The sequence below is a fragment of the Uloborus diversus genome, chromosome 1 (genome assembly GCF_026930045.1).
Source record: "Uloborus diversus isolate 005 chromosome 1, Udiv.v.3.1, whole genome shotgun sequence".
NCBI lineage: Eukaryota > Metazoa > Arthropoda > Arachnida > Araneae > Uloboridae > Uloborus > Uloborus diversus.
Window position 1 is genome coordinate 15,584,087 of NC_072731.1, and position 21,596 is coordinate 15,605,682.

Sequence of the window (21,596 nt, forward strand, 5' to 3'; positions counted from 1 at the left end):
GTATTAATATCTACAATAAATTCTTAGAACTCAGCTCAGTCTCATTACTTTTTATACACACCCTGTACATCCTTAGCTAGCCACCCCTCCCCCCTGGGAAAATCAGAATGACGGGCCAGTTTTAATTTGAATCAAGCAATAAAAACGAATATTGTTTTATTGGTTTGATGATTTTTTACCTGTTCTTGTTCCAAAATTTGCCACTGAAAAAAAAAGGAAAAATACATGCATGGTAACCATAACATTTTTATCAAAGCCAAAGATCAGTTACTAATGCTTCTCTGTGCATATAAGCGAAGACATGTACTTTCGTTCGATCCTCATCATACAATAAAAATCTTCTTTCGGGAATTGTTCACGGAATTCAGAGTGAGGGGGGGGGGAGCACCTGGTATGAAATTCCAGCATATATCTCTTAACCCCCCCCCCTGATCAGGCGCCCTGAGAACAATAACTTACAGTAGATACGCCGCATCGGTATAATTGCGGCACCCAGAAAAGAGTAAGAGTCTGTCCAAAAAAATTTTATATTTTCCGAAATGCCGCGTTTCCATAAATGCAACACATAAAAATTATGAGCAACTCATCGATATTGATGATATATCAGAGTAGAAAATACCCATTAAAAAAATACAGTACATATTTGCTAGTGGCTCTATCCACTAAAAATGTAAAGAAATAAAAACGGAATCTCGCATTTAAATAGATTTCCGTTTTTTCTCGAAAAATCTGGAATGTTTTGCCCATCTAGGTTTTGCCATGTTTTTTTTTGCAAATACACTCTTTGCAAGGAAAGAAAATGAAATTTTATAATCATGATTACGATTAAGAATGAACAATAATCATATTTATGTATGAAAAAAGTTTGTTTCCGCGATTATTTTTGAAGTGATCCGTTTTTGCGAATTTCTGTTATATGTGCCTTTTATTTTGTACTAACATCACTAAAATATGTACAGTGTACAGGTTTTTCATTTTTTGCTTCCTTGCGTTCCTTTTATGGTTTTTCATTGCCTTTCTGTTTAAATAGAGCTCCATTTCATTTGTAAAAAACTATACAAAAAATTGGCAAATAGGAAATTCGGCTTTTCCCGCACTTTTTGGACAGTCGGCTGTTTACTTTAATTAAAGCTTCTAATTGAGGGGTATATAATATATAATTGCATCAATATGGGCCAGTATCTGTTTTTTTATTGTTTCGTTAAAACAGTAGGACTGAAGTCGGGGCGAAAAAAGAAAGGTCGATCATAAACGCCGCAACGGCATAAAAGTCACTTACGAATATTTAACTTTTAAACACACAGACGCCGCAGTGTTCCTTCCAGAAATTACTGTAGTCAGTGAATTAAAAACTAAGGATTCGCTTGTTTCATTTGCTTTTTAAAATTGAAACATGCAGAAAATTATCGGTGCGGCATTGTAAAAATAAGAAAAAATGCACAATTAGAAGTGCTATACTAAAGAAAGAAAAAGTAGGAAAAAAAAGGAAAAAGTAGGAAAATAAGGAGAGAGCTCTAAAAAGTAGGAAAAATAGGAACTCTTCGGGGTCTGATATATATATATATGTGTGTATGTTAATTATTCAAATGCAGTTTTCGTTGGATCTGGACCAAATTTGGCAGGGAGGTACTTGGGCACCTGAGAAGGAAAGTAGGGGGGGGGGGGGGGTCAAACGCCAAAAAAGAACCAAATCCTTCAAATTTTAATTTTAGGGCCGGGAAATGGCATTAAATGCCTCTTTTTACCCGAAATAATTGTCCGATTTCTTTAATTCAGATCACATTCGAAAGCGCGTGAAAAACCGATTTTTTTTCTCGACTGTGTCTGAATAAAATTTTGTTTTTGTTTTGAGATAAAAATTTCCCCTTTTGATTATTACTTGGCAATTTATCTTCTTTTTTAAGGATTTTAGTTGTATTTATGGAGGGCTGCATTTAAGATTTTTGGGAACTTTTGATTTGCCGATTTCTTTTTTTGAGAATAATAATTTTGACGGGAAATTTTCCAGTATTTTTTCCCCCTAATTGAAGCCTGATTGTTGAACATGCATCACCTGACAAAACTTTTATTTTCGAGGCAGACCGCACAAAGCAGGGCAATGCAGCTAGTGAATAAATATTTTCAAAACCTTCAATATGGGACATTTAGCCCCTTAATTGTCGCAGGCGCCTATATAAGCTTTGCTCAGCCGATGCGTTAACTGACACAGGCGTATACTGCCATGGGCAGGTAAAGAGCAATAACGGCAAATTCTTATTTTTATTTATTTTATTTGTATTGTGCTGCTACAAGTAAAGATATTCCCAAAGCTTTAGAATACAACATTTTGTACTGTTTTCTTTCATTCTTTATTTAATGAATGTAAGGAGTTTTCTAGACAGGAAACCTTGCCCTTATTTCCCCTCTAATGCATCGCAAAACTACATGAAACAATGTAAACAAAAAGTTCTGTCCAGAACTAAACAAATCTAGTTTCCCGTACACCAATATGGACTTTCTAGTACATGATTAATATTCTCAAAACTAGCATAAATCGCAAATTATTTTAAATGTAACTTTTTAACATTTTGACCTGATTTCTAAAAATAAAACATGCTGAAGGAATAGATGTGTAAAAAAAAATAAAAAATAAACTAATAAACTAACAAATACAGCAGTAGCACTTTTTGAACAAAGCAGCTAATCTATTTTTTTCCAATAAAAAAATCTTTAATCGCTTTTGAAAAGAAAAAAAAAAGAAAGAAAAAAGTAATAAGTTCATTAAAATAAATAATGTCAAAAAAAAAAAAAAAAGTTTGCTTTTCCCCTGTTGCCAAAAAATAATTCACTTTCAAAATAAATAAAAACAACAAAATACCAACATAAAGAAATAATTTTCATTATCAAAAAATAAATAAATAAATAAATAAAATAAATAAATAAAAATCATCTGAGCTTATCTTTTATGTAGAAACATAAAGGACTCCGAATTACTCTGCCAAACCCTGAATACGTAAAACTTTATGGTGAAAATAAAAAAAATCATGCATCACAAGACGTATTATATTAAAAAACATTAATAAAAAAAGAAACATAAAAAAAAGGAAAAAGAAAAACTAAATAATATGTTTTACTTTTAATGGAACACAGCATACATGGTACTGCTTTTCTGAGAAAAATAAATTTTCTTTCACTTATTTATGTTTTCATATAGCTTTTACTTTATCAATAAGGATTCAATGTGTCTTAATGTCTCTTTACATATCACTTGACTACAGTGATGTAGTTCGGAAGGAGGGGAAGGGGATGCAGTTTCCTGAAATATTTGGTTGTTTGCTGTAAAAATAATGCAAATGTAATGTAAATTGTCCCCCCCCTCCTTTTTGGTTACGTTAAAATGCAAACCCTCCAGATTCAAACAAATACACACATGGAAGAAAACAGGGAAATAAGATTTAATTTTGCAAAATATTTAGCACATTTTAGCTCAGTTAAGTTTTTAGTGAACTATCATGCAGAGATTTTCTAACAATATGAAGTGTTAATAAATTAAGCACAATTTCAATATCAACATAAAGATTTTGCTGTATCGGCTATATACAACAGTTCAATCTCAATCGAATTGAATTTCTAGCAGAACTATATACAGAAAATTTCAATGAGTTTTTTAGGGTGGAATTGGATTTTTATGATTAAGATAATTAGAAATGAACATTTTTTTAAAAACAACCCTGTATTTTTAATTGAAATGAAATGATGGAGAGGGGGCCTCAAAAGAGCCAAGCACTGTGACCAGAGGTCTATGGTACTGAACCCCAAACAGAAGTCCTAAAACAGACCAGTGCATTTTTGGTTACTTCGCTCAATTGTTAATATTGTTTTCTACACACACACAAAGACCACTAAAACATTATTGGCTGTTACACATTAAAAACATGGAACATTATAATAGACACTCACAAATAAAATACATCTAAAAGGCAAAAAAAAATAAATAAAAATAAATAAAAAAAAATAAAATAAAAAATAAATAAAAATAAATAAATAAATAAATAAAAATAAATAAATAAGTAAATAAATTCTGGTCAAACAAGAAATAGTTCTGATTGTTACAAACCACATGCAGAACTTTAAATTTGTTAAAAGTTAAAACTTTAATATAAAAAATTAGTTTACCCCCACACTGCTCTTGCAGCAGATATTCGTACAGTTGGAGGCTGTGACTGTGCCAAACCATTGACAGTAGCTTGAAGAAACCTACAAAAAGTATTACCGATTTTGAGAAGAGCACACTTTTACATCTAAGGGGGAAAAATGAGAGTAACAATAACAATAGACAAGTGTTGGGGGGGGTGATATCACAAGAGCAGCAGTTTACTATGGGTAGTTATGTCATGGTGCGTCATATTAATTTTAGAAGATTTATATAGAATTCATCAATAGATAAAGAATTAACTTTCTACATGAAATACACCGCCAGCTCAGTCATTTCCAGCCGAGGACTGCAGTTTCATGCTTATTAGCACTCATCAGCCCAGCATAGGAAAGTGACTGAGCTGGAGATGGAAAACCCTTAAGGAAGCCAAGAGTGCCAAACAAACTGGTAGCTAATATAGAATTAGCCTGGAAGTGGAAGCATCGCCGCCGCAATAACTTGAGGCCAACGACTACCTTGAATGCCCAACCAGGGCCGGATTTGGAAGTGTGGAGGCCCTGGGGCAACGAAGGAGTGGAGGCCCCTAATCAGGGTTTGAAAAGATCATTATATTTTCAAAAATATCCGATACTTTGATATATATCCGAATATTTTGATATATATGCATATATCCAATATTTTCGACCCGTGAAAGTTAGGATATTTAGTAAAAATTTTATTATGGGGGCCCCTTCGTTGTGGAGGCCCCGGGGCAGTAGCCCCGCCTGCCCTCCCCTAAATCCGGCCCTCTGCCCAACAAACATTAAAAATCAAAAGAGACTCACACCATGATGAGTATGTGTAGACAATAGGAATGAAACCATTTTATTACCGTACAACATTTATTCTGGTCGAATTCAGAAAAAAACACCGGAGTTGACAGGAATTATGGTGATCACCAGGTCAGGGATATTTTGACAATTACTTCATTTTGAAAACACTAAAAGAACAGTGGGTGAAAAGCACACACAAATGTTCAAAAAAAGGCATACGTATAGCTGGAGATTGAAAAGTTCGTTAAAACAGAAAAAAGGGAACGATGATTTGCTGGATTCGCGAAAACAGTCCAATTAAATGGGGGACAAATGGGACGCTTGTTATTAGATGCAAACTAGAAGGTGGAATGCATGCTGGATAAGATTGGATACGAGCGATATCAGTTGCAGGCCGTGACGTGCAGAAAATGATGCTACGTTTAGTAAACGGCTTGGTGTCAGTGTTGAAGTCATCAGGAACACTCTAAAATACGCCTTCAAAATGCAGAATTTTATATTTATTTTTCTAAATTTCCTCCGAGGAGAAAATCCCGGGCCCCCGCCAATTCGGAATATTCTATACTTCACTCTCATCTTAACTACACTCCACTTTAGTCCTGGATCCCTTTCGTCCTCTTGATGCCATTCCTCCTTTTAAGGGCAATTCAAATAGGACATCGGGGAAAAACACATTAAAACACACTCAACAAAGTTTAAGTTTTGCTGTATGTATCAGAGGAAAGAGACAAACATAAAAAAAGGAAAAAATTAAAAAATTGCCTCTTACACCACCGAGAGAAAACGTTGTTCAAACTACAAAAGGGGCCCCATACTTGAAATATCTTAGGCTCCCGTTAAGTCTAAATCCGGCCCTGCTTACACACCCTCATTTTTTCTAATTTTCTTTGGCTGACTTTATTCAACAATTTTGATATAAGGTTTAGAAGATTTTTTTCCACTTAGAGCTTTTAAATAGATTCACCAAAATTTTTGTATGTAATGAATATCCAAGGAAATAATAACGTTTAAGTAGATTCAATAGGAGTACACAGAAAAAAAAGTATTTTAAGCATAATCAATGTTTTTTAACACCTTATTAATTATTTATCAAGAATAAGGTAGGAAAACAAATGTTTCTCCGAGACACTAACAGCAACTGTTGAAAGGGGGTTAGAAAGGGGGAAATATGTTGTCAATAGCTTAAAAACCAGGGTTTGTGATATTTTGATTTTTTTTTTTTTTTGAAAAAAAAATAAAAAAGTGATTTGTTTTTATTTCAATCGGATTTTTGAGATTTAAATCAGATTTTTTTGAACCCTTCAAAAATTTGCAGATATTAATAACTTTACATTAATAAACATAATATTTTTATTTTTATGGCAGCAGCTATTTTTTAATAATAGGATAAGTAGCCCAGCTTTAATACAACTGCAAGATTAAAGCTCAATTTAATGTTTAAGGTACTTGGAATAATAATAATAGTAATACTTCCATAACAAGGGTCATGTCCCTCCTTTTTCCGAGTTTTCAAGCAGAATTCTCTCTTTTTATCAAAAAAAAAAAAAACTGTCACACATGGTGATAGAAGTTTTACCGTAACAATTAAAAATTCCTGAGTAAATTTTGGCTATCAACCACTAGGTTTCAACTCTAGCTGCAGTGTGCTAGTTCAAGAAAATTAGACACTTTTAGAACTATGTAACACACATATGCACCAAACACTTTCTGGTTTATTAGTAAAAATTATACAACCAAAAAATAGGTAACTTTATCTCTCAGGCTATTTAGCAGATAGTCAAAATTTTTATCAAGATTCCTCAAGAGTAGTCAAATAAATAAATAGAAAATAAAATAATTGTTAATTCAATGAAAGTGAAAATACAAAAGAATTTTTAAAACAAGTTTCACAGAGGAAAGAACACTATGTGGCACCAATTTTCTATATGCACTTTTATTTTATTGAATTCAAAAACATGATTTATACGAATAAAATAGTTCAACCAATACCTTCTTTTAGAGTCCTCATCCATTATACTCCCAAATCTGCTAGCAAACCATACACATCGCCCATACAAAAATGGTGAAACTATAAAACCAATAAAAAGTTTACTATTTTGGAAACTCAATAGAATTTCAGAAAAATTACATATGAGGTAGTGAGAAGCAAAGACATGTAAGGGGAAGTTTTAATGTTTTGAGTAAAACACGTTTCAAGTTCCAATCTAGGTAGGCTTTCATTGAAAACTTTTTCCAGCTCATGCTGATTAGCAGCAACCACCAGAGCTATTACTACACTAGTTTCATTAAAATCAGAAAGATACATTAAAAAATATTTAATTTGAAGTATTTTAGCAGTAACAAATCAACTCATATTCAATACTTAAAAAAAATCTTAGATGTGCTAAAATAAAAAATAAGAAAAAATCTTAAAACCTTCATTATAAAAGAGCCATTTCACAATATTTTGTTCAAACATAGAGTTCAAAACATGACACATTTTTTGCTATAACTATTTAATTTACTGTTTGATTAGCACATAATTTTATTTTGAGTTTATGTATTTGCAGGATTAACAAGTTGCGGACTCAACATTTGGAAATAATACTGTGAAATGGCCAAAAATTAATATACATTTTCAACAGAAAACAAATTTAAATTACATTTTATCCTTTTAAAACAGCATATTGAAATGAAAAACCTATCAAAGTTAGTAGTATTCCTATTTTCCAGCCTTGAAAAAATTACTGAAATCAAAGGAGTTTCAAGGCATTCCAAGTTGAATGCACATAACACATAGATAGGAATGTTAACACGTGAACATCACATTAAATAAATAAAATACCCTCAGATTACACCTTATTTTGGGAGCTCAGAGACATGTAAATGACTCTTACAGCAATTCGCAAACAATTCAAAAACTATGCTTTGAAAAAGTGACACCAAACTTTAAAAATAAATCTACAGGATACAACACCAGATGTTTGTATTAATATGCAAGATTCATTTTGTAAATTTGACATTTTCTTGCCTATCGTTGGAAACATTACAACACAAAAATCCAAATCATACACACTGGAGATGGAAAACTAAACTAGATTATTTACATACATTACTTTTTCTTTTACACTACCTGTTGTATTTAAATCTTCAAAAACAACAGACTGCACAAAACCAACAATGTCAAACTGCAAGTTCTTTTCTTTCAATCCAGTAATAATGAGGTCTTTTATGCAACCAAGAGCAAGCATGCATGATTCATGCATTTTCCACCTACAAATATAGAATGACAAAACACTGTCATTGCATACAGTGCATTTTCAAATTTCACCATTAGATAATTCTAATTGAAATTTTTAGTATCAAAACCAAGTAAAAAGTTTTACAGGAGAGACAAGAAGCATTTCACACTGCCCACTTTATATTTTTGAAAGATTAATTTCATTTGAAAAAAATTAATGCATGACTTTACATTTGTTTTCTTTTTTAAATTAGCAGCATTATCTCCTTATTTACAGATAAAAATGATTTGAATTCAGCTGGTTTCAAAGTACGTTAACCTTATTTTATTTTTAATTTCAAACTCAAACTCCAATCGAATTCATATCATTTCCCACTTTTATGCTATGTACTAGCCCATAGAACCAAAAATGAGAGTAGATTAACCATTTTATAAAATATTGTGGCTGTTTGCCTGTACGTTTCCACAATGGCCATATGGCAAAAGTATGGATTGAGCTGGTTTTGTAGAAAATTGGTTTTTGGCAGCATCCCCCCTCCCCCCGATTGAGACGAATACATTCCAGATTGCTTTGTAGCATCATAGTATTGACAAAATATCAAGTTTTAAAGAAAGAAAAAAAAATTTTTTTTGAATATTGCTTAGTTTTTTGCTGTCACAAGTATTAATATAACAAATAGGAGAATGTGGGGCAAAGTGAAATGGTGAAATATATACTCTGCTTTTAGCAACTCCTACCTGGTAATATTTTAACTGTGTAGTAACACATGTAGTCTATTCTAGTGAGGAAAAAAAATGCTGACAAAGAGAATGAGATAATACAGACACTTTTCAAAAATTGAGTCTCATATTGTAATATTTTGTTGAAAGTCAGAAGTATTTTTGTTATTACAAAATGATTAAGTTGTTGTTATTAACATTTAAAATATTATTTGAGACCATCTAAAATTTCGTGCAGTATTATTTTAGTTAATATTAGGCTTACTTGTATTTTGAATATTTTGTACAATTAGTCAAGTTTTGTGGTGTGCTGAGTTCATTTTGACCATTTTTTGTTTGGTTTCAGGCCGGAAAACACTGTAACTTATTAAAGCAAAAAAATGAGGGTAATCCACAGAAAATAAATCAAGTAAAATTTTACTAAAATAAATTTTTGAGAATGTGCTTTTAAAAACTCTAAGTGCTTAGTTTGAATAGAAGCTTTTGTGCTTCGTTTAAATTTTACGTGAACCGACAGTCCCACAACTTGGCCTTCCCTTTGGAGAGACAAAGACAAAATTTGCCACAATTTACACACAATCTCAATTACTCAAATTACCTTTTATGGATAAAATGAGTTTGAAAACATTACAAATACATTTTTTGTTGCGAACACAACAGCTTAAATACACTTTTGCACTAGTAATATGTATAAATCTAGTTGTGTCATGCAGAAATAGGGGGTTCTGAGGGGATGTCCCTCTAAAAATTTACTAAATTGTAGTTCTAGAAAACACAATTTCAGACGAATTTTAGTAATGTTAGGGTAGGGAAGTTTTTGGGGTCCACCCATGTAAAATTTGTAATTTGAAGACTTAAAAAAGGGATTGTAGGCCATATTTGGTTACTGTAGGGGAAGAAATTGGGTTCAAGGGAACAGACAATTTTTCAAAATTGTAGCTTTAAAAACAAATTTTTAGGTTATCTTTGGTGTTGTAAAGAACAAGAGAGATTTGGTGGCCAAATTTGTTTGAAATTATAAAAATGCAATTTTAGGCCATCTTTGGAAACTTGAGTTTCCAATTCCTCGCCGATTTCAGCTCCGCGGGATCGTAGGGAGCCAATCCCGCACGATCACGGGATCCCGCAGGATTGATTTTATTCTTCAAAAAATCAAATTTTAATTTCAAATAGAAAAAGTTGAGTTTATTTAGGAAGATCTGATTGTTACTTGAATTAGTAGTTTTCTTGAATACCCTACACCAATTGCAGAGCACTACAAATTCACATCCAAATTAGCAACTATGAGAAAGAGAGCCCAAAAAAACTCCAATGCATTTCAAAAAGAAGGGGCTCATATGGGATTTTGCGTAAAAAAATAACGCGCTTGATTTGATGAAAATGTACGCTGTGGCTCCACTGCATTTAGCTTTACAATTAAATAATTGTGGGCATTCAGCAAAAGATCCCCAATAAACTTCATCACCTTCTAAAATAGAATTTTTCTTTTCCAATGGGACTCATGTTTTTTTTTCTTCCAAGAACAACAAATTTTGGACCAAAACATGTCTATTTTATTCGTGTATCTTGCTATATCCAATATACTTGTAAGTTGCACTGAGAACACATTTGTTGCTTAATTAATGTTGGTCATTGTATCAGTGCATTTGATTCATTAATACAGGAGGTGAATGTTGATTAGTCTTATAAAGTAGTAGCCTCAGTAAAAGTTTTTGGATAACTCTGGTAATTTTACCTCTCATTTTATAGAGACATTCAAAATTTGAACAGTTAAATGTATGCACTGTCATGAGAGTCATTCTCTGTATCATCCAAGTTTCACTTTTAGAGTCATGCCGAATATTGCAGATTGCCTCAGATAATTTATCCAATATAATTTTCAAGGTACCACTCACATTTATTATATTATCTTTGCGATGATAAAGACATTGGCAGGCACTTTCTTCAGGTTAGAGAGCATAGTCATAATAGTGTCAGGCTTTTTTCTTCGGAGAGAAACATTGTGAACTTTTAGTAAGTTAAACATTTTTAGTGCATTCCATAAGCTTACATAAATGTTAAAATATTGCATTTAGGCACTCCAGTGGGTTTTGCAATCTGTTATACACTTACTCAATATTTTGCTGAAGCACAATTTTCTGGGATTCAAATTTTAGTGATGTATTTCGAAAACATTTGTTATTTTTACAAAACCGAAACCTTGAATGAGAATACCAATGTATCTCAGAAAAGCAAACTCTATTTTTTATTGTGTTCTTAAATGGTAAAACCACCGCTCATTTATGCAACACAAAGTTTTCTTGCAAATATACGAGGGGGGGGGGCAATCATACTTCAGTTGATGTTTGAAAATATTCATTTTAAGAGGGGAAAAAGATGGAAAACGCATGCATGGAAACATCCTTGCGGAATTAGAAATTCCGTGAGATTTTGGTCTCAATCTCGCTAAATATCATGCGGGATCCCGCAGAATTCGGGATCGGGATTGGAAACATTAGTGATGCTAGAAAAAGGCAGTTTTTTTGGTAGTTTCTGAATATTAGGAATAAAGCTTTTAAGGCCACTGTTGCAGCAGCTGTATTCACAGCAGCAATGAGTTCAAGATTCTTAGAAATCTCGCAGCTGGAAGACAGAATTGGTTTTCTTTTATTTATAAGCAGCAATTAGATAACAAAAAAAAAAAAAAAAAAACGAATATTTTAACTTTTTGAAACTAATTAACCTAATTCTAATTTACCAAGTGTTCAGTCTTGTAAGGAATTTTAGAAAATTGAAAAATACCACTGTGAATTCGTTGTCTTGTTAGCCTCTTGTATGTGTCGAGTAACTGCATTACATAAACTTACTGGAAGTTTCATCTTCAAACTCTTGACCCAAGCACTGAAAATATAGAGAGCAGATGCTTAAATATTAAATAAAATTGCATTTAAATACAGCAAAACTATGAAATTGCAGAATCTATGATTTTTATCTCATGAAAACTAACGATACATAAATTGTACAAAAATAAATATGACTTCACATAAGCATTACAACAAAAATTTTTACCTATGAGGGAGTCTTTAACGTTTTTTGAATGCTACATTTAGAATTTAGCTATGCATGATCTTTGAGTGGAAGAGTCATTAAATTAATAATCAATCCTGAATTTATATACAGTAAAACCGCTCCTGAGGGACACCCCTCTTATGTGGACAATTTTTAATTCCCCAGTTCTAATGCAAATAACATTATTAAACCCCTGTCCTGTGGACACTTCTCCATTGCAGACAAAAAAATTTGTACCGTTCGTGTCTGCATTAGCGGGATTTTACTGTGTGTATGTATGTATATATATATATATATATATATATATATATATATATATATATCTTACGAAGCTATAAAATACTAAGAGTACCTGCATGGCGATGCTTGTGCTAAGAATTTAAAGGAAATCCCTTGAGTTAATGAAAATGCGCCCTCCCTCCCCCAACCTCTTCTGATGTAAAACTAATAATTTTCTTTAATTAAATTGCGCATACACACATCCTTTAAAAAACAAAAACATTACAAAAATTCTTTGTAATTTAAAATATTTCGCCAAATAAATAAAAATGACATTAAATTACATTAACAGTTGCTTTAAAAAGTAAAACAATCCACCAACTCTACTTTTTATCACCAAAATCAAATTTTTGTTCTCAATGTCATACTTTTCTAATTTTCAGGTCCAAAGCTAGAGTAGAAAACAACTCCACAACAAGCACATTGCAAAAAGTCATCATTTCTGCAAAAAATCGGAAAAAAAAAAAAAAAACCCACACACACACAAAAAGTAGGGAAAAACTTGGTCCTTGATAACAACTAAAAACTTATTTTTTAAATTCAAGTTCCCTGACAAGCCTCTTCAAATTTGATTTTCTGATTTTTTATTTTGGATAATTACCATAAGTAAATCTTGGGCTGATATTCTGACTGAATATGCAAATGTTTCATCATCTTCATCTTCAACAAATTGGCATGGATTAGAAGTCCAAATTTTAATCTGAAAATAGATGCAGAAAGTTTAGAACTATTCAGTTGTTTGTGGTAGTTGTATAAAATAACATCAAAAGGCCAAAATTTAAAATGGTTCTAGTGCATCTCAGCCATTTTTCTGAGGCATTAATCATCTTTATATATTAATAGGCAAGCCGTTTTCTTTCGGTACTGATTTCTCCTCTGTTTGTGAACCAATTTCCTTCATTCTTTTTTTGTTTGGTAGGTATTGCCGAGTTTTAGTGTCATCAATAGAAATTTTTGAAATCAAAAGCTAATTAACGGAGATATTAATAAAAAACGCATTTTCGTCCTAAATGGCTCTTTCTACGCGAACGGATGGTCCAATTTTTTCGAATTTGATATGGTTGGTAAGGACTTTAAAAAACACTCCTAACGAAAAAATTTTCAAGGCACCCAAGGTCCAATAACCTAAATCCATTAGAAAAAAGTTCTAAGCGTTTTTTAGTTAGTGAAACTCAAAAATTTTAATTTTATCTCTTTTCCATTAATGAAATTCATTGTTGGAAGCGTGAAACATTAAGTTTTAATTCATTTTTTAAACTGCTTTTTCTACACAAAAAATGCATTTTAATGCTTCGAGCTTGGTATGGTTGGAAAGCTCGCGAAAAATGCTTTCAAACACGTTTTGCCCGGATTACCGCCCAAAAATTGAAACCCGCTATATTGGCTGGAAACTGCGCTAGAAGCAACTAAAAGGTAGTGAAAGTTCACTTTTATTTGTTTTTTCACGCGACATAGTTAGTGTGAAGAAATTGCTGGATAATATTGTGGTGTTTCCAATTCTCGCTTGAGCATAAAGAAATTAAATACTTGCATTTGTTTTTATTATTGAGGCTTTTTGGGTAACTACGGGCATTTAAAATATTTTCATTTTTATTATGTTTTCACGATTTTAATATTTAAATAAATTATTTTACAAAGTCAGGGACGACTTTCAGTTCCAGCTCCCAATAATACCTGCATTTGCTATCACCACAAACAGATCTCAAGGAGAAACTTTTGATAAAATTGGAGTATTATTACGATGTCCAGTGCTTTCGCTTGGACAATTATATGTTGCTGTGAGTAGAGTTCATTTGACTGCAAGATCATGACTACTTTTACAAAAAATATTGTTTGTACAGAACTTTTATGTATTAAGGGAGTTTTGCGGCATCATTTCATTCAGAACGACTTCCATAATTGTGAAATTGACAAACTTTATCCATTTTGGCACCAATGCCAGGACGAGAAATATTTTTCTTTTGCATTCGTAAAAAACGAGTACAGAAATGTCTATTTGCAAGGAACTGACTATAAATGAAGTCCCTCTTTAAAATGCCTTAAAATTATTAACCTTCGACCAGGCATCCCATTGTGATGAGTCTTCGTTGGACCAATGGTGGGTCCACCTCCACACCATACTGCTTCAGACTGTTAACAAGGTTTTTACTAATTGCTCTTCTTTTGGCCTTGACCATTCGAATAAGTTTTCTTTCCATCCTTGGAGACCTTTCGCATTTTCTGCTATATTTTTCCAGCTTCTTTGGGGCAACTAGTACGTTTTCTTTGACAGAAGCATTGATTCTGATGAGTTTTTTGGGAAATAGTAAGATTTTTTGCATTTTCTTTTTGTAAAACAGTATTTGGGTCTAACATGCACATAATCAATGCTTTCTTGCGTGGTGAGGGGTCAGGCTGCTTAATTATTTCACCAAATTCACCAAAATCGATGTTCGAAATAAAAATTATGAAAACAAACAATAAAACTGTTCCCTCAAACCAGTGTGCAAAACAAAATCACTCAATAACTTGCTATTTTGGTGATCCTAGTGCAAAATACACGAAAAAATACTGTACGCCATTCACAGCTGCAGAAAAAGTTTTGGAAACAACAACAGAACATAATAGTGGCAGTTATCAGACGAGACTCAATGCTGCCAGGGAAGGAAACTCAAGGAAAACGGGAAATTTTGCGGCCAAATAATGTATATAGTATTTCGACTATTCTCGAAAAACATAATTAGGCTTTTAAAAAGGAGCTAGAGGTTATTTTTCAACCGTAATAATTGAATTTCCTGTTTTTCGCTCCTTAAGTCTAATAAATTTCACACCTCTGTACAGTTCTGTTGTTATTACAATCAGGAAACAACACATTGATTTCAACATGGTAAATAACAGTTTAACTTTTTTTAAATGTTTTCACAAAGCAGAGGCATCAATTTCAATTCAATTAATTTTAACAATTTACTTTATTGCTTTCAATATAACAAAAATATCAACTTATTTTGATAAATATCAATTTATTTTGTAGTTTTTTTAAGCATTGCTTTCGTGTATAGCATCAGAGATCGAAGAGCTCACTTGGTTAAGACATCTTGCTAACGTGAAGGTCATAGGATTGATCCTCCCATTGGTCAGAAAACGTAATTGCAATGTTTTTTGAATGGCTTAATTTTCCTCAGTTGAATTCTGATCCAAGTTTCTATGAATCCATAATCTCATTGAGGCAGAATTTTAAACTACCGTCATGAAATCAGAAAAAAAACCCTTCGTTTTAACATAGCAAATCATTGTATCTCACATGTTATTTCTAAAAGGTGTTTTTTTTTTTTTTTTTGGGGGGGGGGGGTTGCAGTGGTGATATGTGGACCACAACTTCCCTAATACTTGTTCAAACTCAAAAATAAGACATAATGTCAAACATTTTTTTAACCACTATCAGCAAAAAAAAAAAAAAAAAAAAAAACAATCAAGACATATTTTTGCTGTTATTCAAAATATTACTTAAAAAAATGGGTTTTGGAATTCTTCCCATCAAACGCCAATGCTTCTCATGGGTCAGTTAGTGAAGGAATATTTTAAAAGTTATTTTATTGCAGGCATACAAAATGGCATTATATTATTCATTTGAAAACTCCTTGCACTTTTGAGTTTAATTAAAATAGTGCTTTAGGTGTTTTAACTAATTTCTGTGAAATTCCATCTAGAATGGCAATAAAAAGAAGCAAAATATCTGCAAGATATCAGTTGAGTACTGCTAGGAATAACACTTTATGATGATCTCTGAGCAGAACATAAAAGAACTCCCTAAATACAAACAAAAACTTTCTAAATCCAAACTCAAACTTTAAAACATAAATTGAGTCCTTTTTTTTAACGCTTATTTTGTGTTAAGCTTTCATTATGTAAAATGCTTAGTTTATCTAACTTTAGTAGCATGTAGACATGTGATACAGCAGGGTTCGCAATATAGAGTTCGGATTAAAGAACCCATCCAATTTCTTTCTTTCTGAATTTACTGCATATTGAAGACTTACAAAGCGAACTAAATACTTGAGAAACAAACTAAATACTATAACTATATTCATCAATGCAGGGGTGATAGTGGACTCAAGTAAAATTTTCTGAAGACAGAGAAAGGTCAAGATTCACTGTCGCCACTCGCCACGTGGCAACCCAAAAAAAACGTCCTTAGTCGCCATTTCCTTCCTGTTGTTCTCAGAAAAAACAATCTTGGGATGAACAGGAATTATGTACAAACTCAAGAGGGTGGAAGAAAATAAATCGCTTTGGATGCATACGCCTGAGAATAAACACATCAAAGAACAGTTTTTGACAATACAGTTACGTGTGAAACACAGACGCCATATTTAGTCACTCACAAGATGGAAGTAGGGAAAGTACTTAAGTGCTTAAGTTTGAAAAAACAAAGCAGAATTTGATGTTAATTCAAATGCAAACTAATAAAAATAACGCAAAATGTTCTTTTTATTTATTTATTTATTTATTTTTCATTATTTGAAAGTTTTCTTGAGAAATGAAAAATTTTGTAGTTATAATTTCATCTTATCCTTATTGCACTGGACACTAATGTGCCAAAAAGCTATAACAGTTCAATGAAATTGATGTATAATGAGGATTTTACATTTTATAATTATTTTTATGCCACAAATTCAAAAACCTAAAATGAGGATTTTACATTTTATAATTATTTTTATGCCACAAATTCAAAAACCTAAAATTTTAGTGCAGTCGCCATATTTGGTCTCTTCCAAGATGGAAGTAGACAAGATTTTTTAAGTGCCTAAGTTTCCAAAAATAGAATTGGATATCTATTGCAATACAATGCAAACTGTTGAACACTCCGCAAAATGTGCCCCAACCCCCCACTAGATAATTATTTTCTTGAAAAATGCAAAATTTTTTTCTTCAAATTTTATCTTCAGAATATTATTTTATCCGTATTGCTTAGACGCTAATGTTCTATTAAGTGACTCTCTTTGATATAAATTGTTTTTTGTGGGTTTTTAATTATTAAAATTACTTTCATATCTTAAATTTTTTACGTAGTCGCCATGTTTGGTTATTCGCAAGATTGAAGCAGACAAGACTATTTGATTGCCTAAGTTTCCAAAAACAGAATTCGTTGCCTATCTCAGTGCAAACTACTGAAAATAAAGTAAAAAGGGCCAGATAGTTATTTTCTGGAAAAGTGAAATTTTATGAGCAAAATTGTATTTTTTGTAAGTTTCATCTGAAATGCAGTTTTATGCCGACTTTTCATTGATTTCCCGGATCTATAAGCTTTGAGCCCCCTAGCAACCAAATATGTATGGTCCCTCCCCAGAGGCCAGCAGTGCATATTTGTAATGTCAATAAGTCTTAATGATAGTTAGTTTCCATTTTTTCTTCAATTTCTTGAGCAGTTGGGCCCCGTAAGGACATGGGCCCTCCCGCATTGCTGGGTTTGCAGATCCAGGTCTGGATTTATTTATTTATTTTTAAAAAAACAACCAAAATGCATGTTTATAGCTTTTAAAATGTAGTTCTGTTCAGTTGTATTTATTTGTTTTTTCATGAAAGTAGGTAGTGAAAACTCCTCTCCCATTTTGTTCTTCAACACTCGGTGACAGTGGTGGCCACCAAGTTTTCTGGGTCTAGTGCCACTGGCCACTTACAAATATTCTGAATCTTGACCTTTAAAGACTTTTAATTGTCTTCAGACACCCCTAACGAAAGGTCAGGATTCTAAAATAAATTCAAATTTAAAATAATGGGCAAAGTGCCATCTGGTGACACAACTGCGTTCTCTGAGAAAAAATTTAGAGACTACATATAACACACGATTTACGAAGAGGGCAAAATGAGACAAATCAATAGCACATTAAATAATTAGTAGTATTAAAAACTAACTAAAAACTTTCACATTTTTTTTTTCATAGAATTTTGTCATACTTGCTCCTCTGTTATTTGCATGTAGAGAAGAATGTAATACACAAGTTCAGTCATTCCATCCTTGAGGTGGCTTCGGTATTTGGAAGACTCTACTAAGGCATTGATGAAATCAAAAATACTAAACACCAAGTTTTCAAAGCCAAGAACTTCACCTACAAAAAAAAAAAAAAAAAAGTTTAAAGAAATAATTATATAAAAATTTTAGTTAAATAGAAAAAAAAACAGATTGTTTAATTGTACTTTTTTTTGAAAGTAAATAAAATAGAAGAAAATAAAAAAGGATTGATTTTCAATAGTTCTTATAATGCTATTTATTTATCATTCATTTATTTTTTCTAATGGAAAATAAACATATTCAGCATTTATAACTGATAGTTGCAGGAAAATGCATCAATAATGTCTTACCATCAGAATCAACAGGGTTATCTGCTTCTTCCGAGTCATTAACAACAGTTTGGACATATCTATAACAAGTTAAAGATTCAAATGCAAATTATAAAATGACTTTTGAGTTCTCATTTCAGGCATAATATCAAACTATGGGCAAAGTAACAGAAAAATCACTTTTGTAATGATAAAAATATTCATCAGATTTTCATATTTTATTTGAAAAAGTTGTTTTCCCTTATTCTCATTAGCTGTGATTTCATCGAAATATTTCAAATAGTCATGGCAAGAAAAAGGATACAAAGTTGCACTCGCTGTCAGTGAATTCCAAACTGGAGTTAGGATATGTGGCAGCCACTGGGACATTTGTTTAGGAAAATATTTCACAAGAATTTTTAGTGCCTGAAATATTAAATATCAATAACCTGGCAAGGATAATAAAGACAATAAATATATACCAGAATATATACCCATGATTACAACAAGGAATCAAAAAGGCACATGTTTTTGTACCAAGTGTAAATGGAAGAATGCATAAAATTTAGCTAAAATTGCTAAACTATAATGTTTTAACAGAGTTAAATTGATAAACTCTACACCTTTGACCTTGAAAAACAAAGCAATTAAAATGTTTGCAAAAGATAGCTTTTTACTTTTTTATTCATTCAAATTTTAAATCATTATAATTTGTTCCAATAAAAATAATTGGAAAAAAATTTAAATTGTTAATTTAAATATATATATATATATATATATATATATATATATATATATATACACACAGAGATGCACTTCTTTTCTTTTTCAACAAAGTTTAAACAATTTTAGAGACTATTTGGAAATTTAGAAACTTTGAATTTCTCAGACTGCTTGGCAAAAATACTGGATGAAACATACTAATCAGCCTATCCAAGAAGTTAGTAAGTATTGCATTTGTACAAGTTAAAAAATTTTGAAAAATGATTGAATTAGATAAATTATTTAATTTTAAAATTATGTTTTGCAGACAACAGAATTTTATATTTAAATTTTATGGAAAAAGCAGAAAAAATAAAAATAATAAAATTTAATAAAAATTTACTTTTTGCGGGGGACAAAAATAAAAAGTTGAAAATACTAAAAAACAACATAAAATTGCAACTTTTTAATCGCTATTTTATGCTTCAAATTAATGCTGTTTCATTTCATAAAGGATCTACTTTATTGAGAGGGAAAAAAGATAACTAATCAATACCTAGTACAATTTCTCAATTTTTCCCCCAACTCTTTCCTGCATACTTTTAAAGAAAAAATGCAAATTAAATTACTTGCACTTCACTGATCTTATAAAAAAAGTGCAAGTCATTATTAAATGAATAGAACTTTACCCAATCCATGTAGAAAGATTTAAATACTTGAAGAATGGTCTGTATTAAAAGGTTTCACAAATAAATTTCAAGTTGCTATTTCCTTGCCCTTACGATTTATTATGACTCCAATATTTGAGCACATATCGTCACCTCAGAGCAACAGTAGGATATCTTAGTGTTATTCCTGGGATTAGATGTCTCAGTGTTGCTCTGAGCTGACAATATATAGATGTACAATACACAAATACAAACTACAATTTTGGCATCCTTTTTACATATTAGCCGATAATCGAGTAAAATGCGCGTGTTTTAACAGTGAAACTCGCACCATGGCATGATCATTTGATAATATGTTTTGGTAATGCTTGACATGCAGGGAAAGGGTTTATTGTGACGAGGCTGAACTTGATCCGGTAACTCAACTGTTTTACTGGTAAGACTGTGTCATTTCAGAGGAATGAAGAAACAAAAAAATGGTCAACAATGACCGCTACCTACTGTAGTTTAGGTCTGATCATACACTAATAATAAGAGTAGACTGAGCTTTCTCAGACTTGCTGATGAAAAAATTTGGTTTATGGATACATCATGTGACTGGTGGAAAGGCTTGGCGAAAACTTTGGCAGCATGGTTGCTAGATGGCAACATTATCTATAGTTTGGCACTTGACATGTATTTTAAGACGTAATGTGCTTTCATTATAATTTTTTTCCAGGTGCAGAGATTGAACTGTTTTTCTTTTAGTTATGCATTATTTTGACATTCGTAATTAGTTTTTAATCTCAGTTTTCAGTAACTTTTATTTCATTTGGAACTGTTACGTCAGCGTTGGCGTAAACGTTTTGCGTTAACGCAAAAATGTACTAATCGGTATCTTAAATTGAAATTGTAGATAAAAATCTCACCGTTTGCCGATTCTCTTTGGGCGCTTGCATTTTTAATTGCTTAGAGAGTTATTGAAATTGACTTAAGAAAATGCACAGTACTATCTAAACGAAAAACTCACTATATTAACAAAATATTTACAGCCTAGAATAAGAAATTTACAAGTTGGACTCCATAAAATATCATTCTTCCGTGTTCCATCAATTGTATTTATTTTATTTCTCGTTTATTATGATCGTCTGCTACGATCAACGCCCGCTGTTGCTAGGATATCCACCAGTCACATGGTTTGGTTTATGAGCAGCAAAAGGGTTGCCATAGCTCGGTCTACTCTTATTATTAGTCTATGGGTCTTATGGACTGGAGTTAGGGTTACTATTTCAATTATCAAAATATCACCAAACAGGCGATGGCTTTGTTCAAATGTAGAAGCAATTTTCCTCCGCCATACCTTCACGGGCAATTTTCTAGTTACATAAGAAAACTAGTGGTGCCTGCAAGGCTTTGCCCATAGTAGAAAAATTAAAAGGTCATTTGGTTCGCCTGTATATTTACAAATAATGGATGGTGAATTTTTCTCCAATTTGCTATGTTCATTTGCTCGCCCTTGTTATGGTAATTAGTTCATCCACATTACGATAATTTGCTTGATAAAATGTGCTTACACTTGGAATAGAAAAAGAACAAAATCAAATTTTCAAAAAATCCCATCGAGGTGCACACACCCATGCTACAAACTAATTTTGCACCAAATTTCATGAAAATTGGCCAAATGGTTTAGGCGCTATGCGAGTCACAGAGATCCAGACAGAGATCAGAACAGATAT

At 32.0% G+C, this 21,596-nt stretch overlaps 1 protein-coding gene across 1 annotated transcript in view; it reads right to left on the reverse strand.

Moving 5' to 3' along the window:
• LOC129234447 (importin-9-like) overlaps positions 1-21,596 on the reverse strand; it is a 79,095-nt gene that overhangs the window by 30,761 nt on the left and 26,738 nt on the right. Inside the window, 9 exon segments of the mRNA XM_054868450.1 lie at positions 4,156-4,236; positions 6,937-7,015; positions 8,060-8,199; positions 11,669-11,730; positions 11,732-11,767; positions 12,816-12,914; positions 18,149-18,300; positions 18,554-18,612; positions 18,837-18,937. Coding sequence (XP_054724425.1) covers positions 4,156-4,236; positions 6,937-7,015; positions 8,060-8,199; positions 11,669-11,730; positions 11,732-11,767; positions 12,816-12,914; positions 18,149-18,300; positions 18,554-18,612; positions 18,837-18,937 — 809 coding nt within the window.